Source organism: Pteropus vampyrus, unplaced genomic scaffold, assembly GCF_000151845.1.
Source record: "Pteropus vampyrus isolate Shadow unplaced genomic scaffold, Pvam_2.0 Scaffold137, whole genome shotgun sequence".
In the NCBI taxonomy this organism is placed as follows: Eukaryota; Metazoa; Chordata; class Mammalia; order Chiroptera; family Pteropodidae; genus Pteropus; species Pteropus vampyrus.
Genome location: NW_011888918.1, coordinates 2,809,298 through 2,821,388, shown reverse-complemented (window position 1 = coordinate 2,821,388; position 12,091 = coordinate 2,809,298). Strand labels below are relative to the sequence as shown.

General features: G+C 40.8%; 1 protein-coding gene across 2 annotated transcripts in view; it reads right to left on the bottom strand.

The window, feature by feature from the left end:
• Window positions 1–2,087: 2,087 nt before the first annotated feature.
• Window positions 2,088–12,091, bottom strand: part of DCP1B (decapping mRNA 1B) — a 63,297-nt gene continuing 53,293 nt past the window's right edge. For both annotated transcript variants that reach the window (XM_011367805.2, XM_011367806.2), the window contains 4 exons: window positions 11,093–11,221; window positions 8,632–9,492; window positions 6,075–6,323; window positions 2,088–3,740 (listed from right to left, as the gene is read on the bottom strand). In XM_011367805.2, coding sequence (XP_011366107.1) covers window positions 3,660–3,740; window positions 6,075–6,323; window positions 8,632–9,492; window positions 11,093–11,221 — 1,320 coding nt within the window. In that variant the 3' untranslated portion in view covers window positions 2,088–3,659. The remainder of the gene's footprint in view (window positions 3,741–6,074; window positions 6,324–8,631; window positions 9,493–11,092; window positions 11,222–12,091) is intronic.

Below are 12,091 nucleotides of genomic sequence, written 5' to 3'. Positions count from 1 at the left end.
AGTGTTGCTACAACCTGCTGGCTGCAAATGACAAATTTAACCTTAAAGATGGCTCAATGTTCCAAAGCCTGGGAAGCAAGCTGATTTTGTTGAAAAGAAAGAAGGAGGCACATGTCTGAATAGAGCAGGCATTATGGAGAAAAAAGTCTTCTCTATTGCTGGGAGGGGTGAGCATAGGGTCTGAAAACATGACCCCTAACACTGTACCCCACACCTCCACCTCGCCCCAGTCCTTCCAAATGTTCAGCTGGAAGCACAAGACCGTCTTTAGAGTTCAGTTCTGAGCTCCTCTCCTTTCCCGTGTGTGCTGACATCTGGTTGAACCCAAGTGAAGCCTGGAGTTTGGAGGCCTGGTCTTTGATGTGACGCCTCCCATCCTTAGTATTACACACTCAGGGATATAAGCCTTAATATGTATCCACTGGTAGTTTTCACCTTAGCATGTAAGAGAACTTAAGAGTGCTAATGTAATTCAATAGTTGGAATTTCTTTAAGGATGGTACTTTCTTCTCTGATTGAACCCTCCTTATTCAAGAGGAAGAAAGCAGAGTCCTGTCTATCCCCAGGAGATGAGAAAGGTGTTGGGCTAATAGTGTTTGAGGGAAGAATGAACTTACCAGATGTAAACAATGTGTGCCTTCAGCCTGGGAAGTTTGGGCCCTGGGCTTACCTTTTGAACCCACTGGAAGAAACCAGTTGTTGGTATCAGCAGAACTGGGTTCCATACCAGGAAGTTCTTGAAGATGCTAGCAAAAGTGTCTCTCTGAAATTACCACCACGTCTGGCCTTTGTGTCTTTTCAGGAGACCATTCAGGGATTGCTTTCTCTGCCTTTCTATTAAAATGGTGCTTTACCCAGAAATGTAGGGCAGTAACAACAGTGCTCTTTGGGTTAAACTGACATCCTTATCTTAAAGAGTTCATGGCACTTCCTTTGGAAGGAAGAGATAAGTGAAACTTTTCATTTTATTGATAAAGAAATGAAGGGGAGATGATGGTATAGCAAAGTGACCATGGATATATAAGTGTCAACATCAGACTGAATACGTAGGTCTTGGAGGCTAGCAGATGAAGTGAGGGCCTCATCTCAACAGTTGGAGGGGTGAGCATAGCGTCGGAGGACTGGCCACAACAGACAAGGCAGAGGGGGCAGAAAGGAACTCATACTTCTAGAGTACAAGGCAGGAGGTGCCATTTTACATAATTCGCTCCTAGTTAATCCTCATAAGGACCCTGTGAAGTGAGTATTACTTTCATTTTACAATTCAAAAATCAGTGTGTTGGAAAAGTTCACTTGTCCAAGAACTGTCTGACAAAGGACGTGTTCTGTTCCCTGCACCAAGCAGAACTGACTTCCATCACTTCTGCAAGATTGAAATCCACTGCACTGAACAATGCTGCCTTTAAAAACAAAATCTCATAGTCCCATTTGAAATTCAGTTAGCTTAAAACTGCTGCTGGATATAGTCTGACACCTAGGAGGGGGGTCTGTGATGGTCTCAGCATGTGGGGTAAGAGTGGGAAAAAGAAATTAATTTATGTATGAAATCTAACATTGGGTGCCTTAGACAACTCTTTAATCTATTTCTTGACTTCTTTAGAGATGTCTCTTTGTACAAAGAAGCTCTCATCTGCTTTGCCATGTAGAAGGAATAAGTACTCTATCACCAAGAGTCCTTTAAGAGAGTGACTGAGTCTTTGGTCTAAGTGAATTGGGCCTGTCACTTTTAAAGTGTCTCAATCCAGTAAAGGATGGCAAATTTGTTATCTTTCAAAAATAGGTAACTGTGGTGTTGACCTAAAAAGGCCCAAGAAAAGCTCGCAGTGTAGGTCTGACCACGCCGGGCTCACGTTCATTCCTCTATCGCGCCGTGTGTATCTTTTCACATTAGGTGCTGCAACTGATATTTCTTTCTATTTTATTTTATTTAATGCTGAGGTAAAATAGAAATACTTCATAAGATTAGCCATTTGCTGCCCCAAATATATTAGAAACATTTAAAAGGGAATTAATTTCTCCCTAGCGAGAGAAGCAACTCTAAACATGTAATTGAGATCAAAGAGATTAAAAAAAAACAAACAAAACGGTTGGCCAGAAGTTAAGTATATCATTGATTTTGTTCCAATTTTAGTATATGTGTTACCAAACTGAGCAGTCATTGATTTTGGGATAATAGATCCACGTGTGTCTCTCTCCTTGACCCATTCTCCTTATAAGAATATCGAGATATTATAGAAGCAATTATTAACTCCGAGTATTTTGTTAGAACGTCATATGGGTTTTCACTGTTAGATGTTGTAGGAGACATCAAAGAAACAAAAGAAACCATCCTTTCCTAAGCGTGGGAGGATGACAGTAGATCCCTCAGCCTGAGTATGGCACGAAACAAGGGTTCAGTAAAGTCACTGCCTTTCCACCCACCTCTTCTCCTCAGAAGAAAAAGCGCACTCCTGTGGGAAGTGGGGAGGTGGTCCTCCCATAAACCCTTTGCTTGACGGTGTGCCTGAATAAAGGTCTAAAGCTGAAAGCCCAAATCTCAGCATCAGAAGCTGTGAGGAAACCTACTTTTCCCATGCCTGCTTTTATGGCTTATAAAATGAGAATAAAACCTGTCTTCTGCGCAGTCATCTAGAGATCTTTTTATGATCCAAGAATAAAAAGGGCTATAGAAATGCAAAGCTTTATTTATTACTGATACTCAGCAGGGACTAATTCCCATACCCACTCTTTTGGGCCTTAACGACTTGGCAAGGGCTCTTCTACTCCTTCCAAGATTAAGCTCCTCATCTCTAAGAACTTAAAAACCAATCTGCTACATACTTTGAAGAATCCTTATCATTATGCCTTGAACAATCCATTACTTATCCTCAGAGGCTAAGAAAAGGCTTTAAAATCTTCTGTGACCTTCCTCTCAGCATGTTTGCTAAAAATGATAAAATGTTCAGTTGGAGGCATAGGAAGGCATATTCTGCTGGTTGGGTCCAAAAGAAACAGCATGAGCCTGGATAAATGAAGTGTTACTGGAAATCTGGGCCATTGGTGGACACCTAGAACAACTATCCTCTAGAAACTAGCTATAAATACCTTAGAAATAATTTCCCGTCGGAGGCCCTGGGAAAACAAGCCAATCGGACTTTAACAAATGAAAGGTTTACTTTGTCTGGTAAAAGAAATGGAAGCATTACTTCCAAAGGCTGGGAAAGGGCTGAATGCCTTAGTCTGCGAGGTGACACTGCCACCTTGTGGTCGGCATGCCCTATGGCACACAGAACTCAGTAATGGGAACAGCACACATTCTCCGCGTTCACAGAATAAACAAGCTATAAAAAAGAAACAAAGTTTCCAAAACAGCCCTCCCTGTGGAGAGACTAAATCTTCAAGGAATGGACCTATACATGTAAAAAAATAATTTAAGCTTGGTATTATTTACTGTGTGATCTGAGCAAAGGATTTATCTACCCACTCAATTCATAGTACCAGATATACTGAAGGATTTCATTATTTTTTTTTAAGCTTGACTGAAAAAGAGTCTGAAACATTTTACTTCATATTACACATACTTTTTTAAAAAAAGACAGAAACATTCAGGGTAACACCACTTAACATGAAAGAACCTTGAGCTGGAGGACCTTGAAAATCAATTTTGAAATGCTTTGCTTTCACATAGTCTTTTTCATGGCTGCTTGTGTCATGCTGAAGAGATAAGCCTCATAGATTATATTTAAGAAGTTGTCGTCATTCTGGAAAACAAAATCAAAAGACCCAACGGAATGTTATTTGTTGGCAGAAATAAAAGGCTTCCTCTGTATTGGAGCTGAACTGGCATTTTGATCCTAAGATGCTCAGCGCTACCTGCTTGCTCTAGCAGCTGGTAGTTTTTAATTACTTATGTGAATGTTAGGTGGGATTGAAGACAAGGCTGGACAGAGTCCACTGCTGGTTTTTGATGGCTGGTATGTTACATTAGCACAGATGGGCAACCTAGCCACATGGCATATGGAACGAGGTTGTCTCATGAAAAGCCTGGTGAAAATACAGAAGTCCCCAACAGCAGGCTGGGGAGGGAGAAAATGATCTAGGTCTGTGGTTCTTGACATCTGGTTAGGAGAATGCAAGTGGTTCTCAAAGGTCCTCCACTATGTATACTTTGTTTTGGCATTAGATAAGATTTTACTTGTAATATGTTTCATTGGTATCTCATCAAAGCCAGTATAATTCTCCCATTATTACAGAAAGTTTTTGGCTTTGCCAAGTGGACAGTAGTTAAACTAGCAGTCTCTGGGCTCTTCTGCCTGGCTAAGGGCTGAGGGAGAATCACCGGTCTAATTAGTAGTTTTCTGATTTTAATTCTGGAGACTTCTCCCTCCCACCCAAATCTTTTAAAGCTTTAGCAATCACCCACATTTCACATTTCCCCCTCATCCCCTCTTGCCTTCCCACACACAGAGTTAACATTATTCTCATGCAATGAAGGAGAGCTACTTATCCCTACAAAGTGGCCACAAAGTCCTTATGCATGAGACTGTGTCCTACTAACAGGCAAAGACTAAAAACAGACTGCTTGAGTGACTTCTAACAGCTCATCAGGAAAACATGTCTAAAACATGGGGAAAAGTAAAATGTATGTAGAGAGTGGAGGGAACATATTTATGTAAAGGGACTGTGCTGGACTTTCGAAGTCTTGGCGTTGCACGGAGATCTTTGGAACAATGTGATTTAAATGGAATGAGCCAGAAAAAAAATATGTAACTTTAAAATTCAAATTTAAGGTATTTTTCCGTTAATTGCTTATAGACGTCCTATCTAAGTCCTCATGAACCTATCATGAATGGCTTAAAAGGAAATATTCGTATCCCGATAGTTGTGAATTAGTAACGCACAATCATTTGTTGCTCATCTTTAGCAGATTATTCTTCCGCTTTCACACTCAGATGCTGATTTCTAGGCCCTTTCCTTTCATTCTAAAATATGTTGCATTTAAAAAGTGTTTTTACTAATAGAGACGATTTTCTTTTCAAGTAGAATGAGACAACTGCAAAAGTGCTAGCCTGCTTTCTGAAGCTTAAGCAAAGCACCCCAAAAATTCTCTTAAAGACTATCAAAAAGATACCTAAATATGTTACTGAGGTGTCTAAAGTCTGTTTAAAGAAAAGCACCCCACTTTTCAAGGCCTACCGTTTATTTTCGGATGTGCTTTGCTAGGTGCACTGCTGAAGGACCGCCCAGGGCCCGATTCTGTGCAGCAGTCCAGTTACGACTGCGGCCCCGACTGTGGCCCCGACTGCGGCCAGTGGGAACGCTCTAGAGCCAGACTGGGGTTGAATCCCAGCTCTGCCCTCTCCTAGCTGTATGACCTCAGGCCAGTTACTTAGCCTCAGTTTCCTTGTCTCTAAAATTGAAAAAATAATAGGGTTGTTGTATAAGGATGAAATGAATTAATATATGTTAAGCATTTAAAACAGTGCCTGACACAAAGATCTACATAAGTGTTAGCTGTTGCTGTTATTTCATAGAGACAAGTAAGACATGTGGCTGCCAAAGAAGTCCTGTCATTCTATCCTGTTCTAATTGACAGGTTTCAAAATTACTTGTAAAGTATGCCCTTAGTAGTCGCAGCCATTACTTGTTTCACTACCTGCTTGCTCCTTGTTCACACTCTGCTTGAATTCTCCACTAAGTGCCACCACTCGCTCACGATGGCCCTGACCTCTAATTCTCAAAGGTGTGTTCTTGGTTTGGGCGCCCCACAGCACATAGAATCCTCTCAGTGGCTCAGTGGCTAATTATACTTCCTTATACTTCCTTAATTATGCCCCCTTTTCTGACGGGTGACAGCTTGGAGGACTTAGTCCTTCAAATCCTTGAGTTGAGACATCCAAAGCCACAGTTCGCATTCTGAATCTCAGCCAGCTAAGACAGAGCCATGTGGTTTAGGGTGACTTGTTATGTCATCCTCTTATTCTTGGGGAGTACTAAGTAGGCATTAGCTAAGTGAGTCTTTATCTCGTAGTGGCAACCCCCGAGTCAGCAGGATTGGTAAAGGTAAGAAGAAGAGAGAGAATGGTCTCTCCTACCTGAATGAGGAACAGCAGTGCTTCTTGAAGTTGCAACTTGGTAAGTGGGCTGCTGGTGAGTACATTGGGCTCCGGGCTCTGCAGAGGCAGGAGGAGGCTGGTGGAGGTGGCAGCTGGATCCTGGCTTCCCAAGGGCAAGAGCCCACTGTCTCGCTCCTTTGGTGAGGTACAGGTGGGTTGTGTGAACACCATGGGGGACATGAGCAGAGAAGAGGCCACTGTAGCAGGGATACGCTGCGATGAGATGACCTGCTCACAGGAAATAAACACACAGAGGGCAGAAGTAGGTAGCAACGCATTGAAACAACAGATACAGAGATAAAGCAGCTGCTCACTTGCAAGAGTAGATACAGGTGAGTTTAAATCTTAGCTGTTCACAATTTCACTAGATGGGAAAAGCTCTTAGGAGAACTGACCCCTTGTTGTTGCTAAGCAGGTCTGGCAGTCTGCGGTAGTGACTATTGTTTCCATTGCATATAAAGCGTAGCCTTTGAGTAATATTTGACTTTTCTGCTTTACTATCATCACTTGGCAACATGCATTTAGGACTACTGGCCTCTTCCTCCGGGCTAGTGGTCCACTACTCTGACCTAAAGGTCCCACAACCTATGTGAGTTGTTGGATGTACACACGTTTCCACTCCCGATTTCTCCATGGAGGAACCGCTTTGAGACCAGCCCTCCTCACTCACTTCTCATCAGGAGAGAGGCGTGATTCTCGGGTCCACCCCACCACCCGCCCCACCCTGGGGCCTTTCCTAATGGGATTTGCCTGCTTTCGGAGAGCATACACTTTCTGTCTTCCCATGCTAAAGTTGCAGGGGCAGGCCCCCAGGGGCTGGTCATGCCCAGCACTGCCAGTCACTTGCCTGTCTGGGTAAGTCAATCTACCTCACTTGGCTAACAGACCTAAAACCAAGTTTTCCAGTGGCTTTTCCAGTTATGCAAGTGACATTTTGATCTCTACCTGATTGGTTCCTTCAGCTCTCTCTCTCTCTCATTTGTTTCTAACTCAGGTGCAAAAAAAAAAGATGTCACTTATCAGCCTCCTAATGCCTCAGAAGAACTCAAAGATGGGGCATAAAGGCCATTGATCTAGAAACTGCTATGATTTTATAACCATTCCCTTGGTATCTTTTTGGGCAGAAACTAGACTAGAAGAAGGTAGGTTGTTTGTTTTCCTGTTCCTATCTGCTATTCCAAGGAGAGGGGCTGAGACGGATGCTCCTGGAGGACAGCCAGCACCATTAAGAAGAGCATAGTGTGGGCTGACAATGTGTACTTTCCTGCTTGGCTCCACACCTGTGAGCACTGGAAATAAAAGAGAACTGTGCATGTAGACGTTTATGTTAAACTATCGATCCCAATTTTCCTAGTGTCCAATATAAATCATTAAAGAGAAAAAAATCAGCTATAAAAAAGAGGACAATATTACATTGAAACGAGGATGAGGGTGAGTGACAAACATTGTTTCTATAGCGGTAGGTATTGAGATTTGCGATATTAATAAATAATAAATAAGAGTACTCTAACTCAGTGCCTGACAGTCACAAAGACTTATGCTACAAGCTTATAATATTTGTTTTCAAAAAAAAAAGGAAAGATTTTTGAGGAACCATTATAAGCTACTTGCCAAAACATGACAAAACCACCAATGATGATATATGTAATACATAGGGAGAACTTCCTAATTCTTAAACACACTGTATTGTCAATGAATTTGTACCAATTCAAATGGAGGGGAGTGGGGGGGGGTCCAATCTCCAGATGTTACCCACTGGCAGTGGAATAGCCAGTGGTTTGTGGTTTTCTAGCCGTTCTAAGTTACTGATGAACACAGAGAACCTTATTCCTTAAAGGATAGACTACATCTAAAAATTACAGTATTTTCCCTCTTTGGAGATTTGTGTGGGTGTGGGTGGGGTAGATGGCATGCCTATCCCTCTCGCGATCTTCACTGAGCTATACTGGTGACATAAACAAAAGCAGGCTGCACCTTTAAGGAGTTAATGGTATGTTTGACTTCAAGCACCTCCAGGACTGCGGTCTTTGCAGAGGCAGCGCACCTGTGCTCCTCATCACTCCGTACCCACACATAGCACAATGGCTGGCAGGGAGTAAGTACTCAAAAATATTTACTGAATAAATGAATAACCAACAATTAATTGTGGACTGAAATAACAAGAGGTCAGATGTTTGCTATTCCAGAATGATTTCAAAGCAGACCACAAGTTTGCACAAAGATTAGGGTTTTTCCCCATGTCTATGTTTTCTCATGCAGGTCCATGTCCATGTTTATGTCTTCAGACCTTAAAACACTGCAAAGATTTAACTCTGCAAATGAAGCATCTCTGAAAGGAGGGAAGCTCCCAGATTGCTAAGCAGAAAAAAGATTCTCTTTCCAGGCAGAAAGTTAAGGTGATAAATAGATGTACAGATGTGGCTTTGGCACCTGTTCTAAACAGAAATGTCCCTAGAGCACAGAAGCTGATTCCAAATTTCACTCCATTATAGCAATAACTCTCCCCTCCACCCCCTCAACTCTCATAGATATTTACCCGGAGAAGAGGAGCCTGCTTTTCTGTGCTGGATGTCTTGTCGCTCCAAGATTCCAAGGGTTTTCCTGTTCTAGAGCTCTGAGTTACCACAGGAAACTTAGCTGCCAAGGCTGGTCGGTTAGATGCATGCAGCTGCTGCTCCTGCTGCACGATCTGAAGCTTCTTTAGTAGCTCTTGAGGGGAGATCACTCCAGAACCACTTGTCTGATTGCCAGAGATAGGGAGCATTTGTCTTGGACGCGTAGACTGTTCTTTTCCATGAGCCTGATGTCCTAGTGCCTGAGGTGGAAGGGAGCCATTGACATGTACCAGTTGTGGCTGAGACACTCCCTTTACTGGAGCTGCAGGGGTGGCAGCAGTAAGAGTTGTGCTGAAGCTTAAGGCAGCTGAGCTGGCAGGTGCTGGTGTACTAGGGTAGTGCTTCTTCACTGCCCCTGGGGCACTGTGAAGCTTCTCTAACAGGTTCTGAGTTCTGGAAGCATTGTGTACACGACGAGAGGCCCCAATGGTCTGGGGAGACCCTGGCTGGGCAGGTCCAGTAAAAACTTCCCTAGCAGAATGGGTACTGCCATTTTTGCAGGGCTGGTTTTCAGGAAGCTCTGACAATGGGTGGAGGTCTGCACTCCTGATCAGGAGTTTCTGAATGGCTGGACAGAGCTGCTTCTCGATGGGGGGCGAGTGTCTTTTGGGTTCCTCATAGGACAGGGAACGCACAACCCCCTGCCTAATTGGAAGCTTCTCTTGCTGCTGGTGGTGCTGGTGGAAGGTCTGTGGAGGCCCCACAGTTTCCTGACATGTAGCTTTGTCCTGCTTCCCAAAGAGTGCCATCAAGGACAAGTGTTGGGGTTCAGGGTCTAAGGTCTGGAAAAAATAAAAATGTCTCAAAATGGGTCTACATACAGTTTGGTTATATGGGGGCTATGAAACATAACTTACCTAATAGATGATTTCTTCAATTTACAAAGAATCAATTAGAGAGGATGAAAAAACTTAACTATAATAAACCACAAATTTGAGACTTTTTAAATGAAAACAATTTTCACAGCATTCTCCCCTACCACTCTCAAGATAGCTGTTATATCTTAGTATTTGTTGAATGATGAAATAGGCATATGATCCTTAATGGGCCTGGGTTTCACAGATTGGGGACCACTATAATACAGAATTGCCTACATTAAAAGGTATATATTCTCTTCAACAGGAAATCTAACTCTGCAAAGTATAAGAAGATACTAAGAATATACAGAAATATGAGGATTTCAGAATTTCTGGTAGCTTTTCACAGAATTATAGAAATTTAGGGAAGGAAAGAAACATAAGTCATTTAATATAACTTGATCTTTCTTTTTAAACTATATACTAGAAGCTTTTTTAAAAAAATCATTAAAATACATAAAATCTACCTTAGCCCGGCCAATTGCAAAGCTGCTTCCTTCCTGCTCTATATTATCTCTACCTTTCTGTTGCTTTTTCTATTGCTGGGCTAAGAAAACAGGAGGTTCATTCTCAAGTTAATATATTCTGGTTTCTCTATTAAAATAAAAAATTTTCATAGAAAACAATAAAAGAAAGCAAAAAGATAATTAGAAAAGACTTATTTTAAAAAAAAATTCATTAGCCAGTCCTTATGTCTTTTGGTTCCATGCTCATTTTCAAAATTGATTTAAATCAATTCTTTTAAAAAAATTTTTAATGAGAAATAACCATAAGAAATTGAAATAGCCGCATTATATTTACAATCAATAATGAGACTTGCAGATAAAGCAATTTCATTAATGCTTTACCATTTTGAAATATATATATATGCTCACACAAAACTGCTATTATGTTTATATTTTAGATGCAAATACAATGCCAAATCATCAGGTCTAAAGGAGAATTTCATAACACTCCTTAGGACAGGAATCCCATCCTGAATCCAATGCAGTTTGGTATAACTGCATTAGATTCAGGAGGGCATTCACTGTACTAGAACAAAGGAGGTGCTTGGAAAAGTTAAGCTGAGTTTTGTTGCCTTGGCTGTCATTCTCTCAGTGGCCTTGGGAAACCAACCACCAACCTCAGCAGAATACAGACCTGATGGGTAATATTCCTGTCAGCTTTAACAATGTTATTAGTTTGTTGTTTTTTAAAAAATACATTATCCTCTAAGGAGTTCAAGTCCACAAGAGATTAGCGCAGAGTATGGTAAATGCTAAAAGTAAAATATTAACCCCTTTGAGGAAGAGTAAATTATTAATAATGAAAAAATCTCTAATTTGAAATTGTTCTTTTTTGGATTTACCTTAAAGCATCCTCGAATAGCACTAGGCCCTTCCTAAATAAATTCTGGGTAAAAGTTCTTTAAGAATTCTATAAATGTCTAACTACTGTGCTATATACCTGAAACTAATATAATATTGAATGTCAACTGTAATTGAATAAAGAAGACACCACATATGAAAAGCAGAGAACCGTGTACCTGGTTGGGCCAAGGTATATGCTGTTGCTGGTTTTCACTGGGCTTCACTGGAATTGGTTTGATGAGATTGGGGTTGTTGTAGATGGCAGATGAACTGGTTATCTGTTTTGGCTCAGAACAAGTTTTACACTAAAATGAAAAAAAAAAAAAACACCTCATTTTTAGTGTAAAAGAAAGAGCATACCTTCTTGTTGTTTATCTAGCTGGTAGCTTTTTTTTGATAGTGTCCTATACAAAGGAAAATCCCTAATCTCTTCTGACTGAGCTATATATATATTTGAGTATAAATCAAACTCAAATTTAGTTTTTCTTTGTTGCACAATTCAGTGCCCTAAAATATTACCAATAGCATTAGCTTGCAAGACCTAGAGGCTCTTAGATACTTGGATACTTGAAAGGCTATCAATATGCTTAAAAAGTAATAGTTTAAAAATATAGAATCTAATGCTTTTCGATGATAAACAATGATAAAAACTATTCCTTAAATACCATATCTGAATTACAGTAGGGTTTTATTCACCCATTAGCAGTTGATTTAAAATTGGAGAGCTGTATCATTAAAGTAACAAACTCTTTTTGGTCTACAAACCAAAGAGTAAAGCTGACTCAACCAATGATTTAAAAATTACTAACATCATCTTTATTTAATAAATGACTTTTTGTATAAACAGAATAATTCAAATCTGAGTGCTCTGAGCCACTCACTACAAATTAGAATTTCACGGAGAAAGAAACAAGAGACATGCCTCACCATTTCAAGTACTGAATCATTATCACATATTAATCTAACCAGCTATGCAATTGCTAACAGAGTAGAATTAATGACAAAAAGAGCACAGCAGACATTCTTGAAACATGACGGAGTGAGAGATGTCCTCAGATTTCTCCTCTTGAAACAACAATAAGCTGAGCATCTAAAACTCAACAAAAATACCCAAACTGCACACAGCACGTCTGAGTGTGGGATCTGTGCATAAGAGCTACCACAAGTCAGAACCC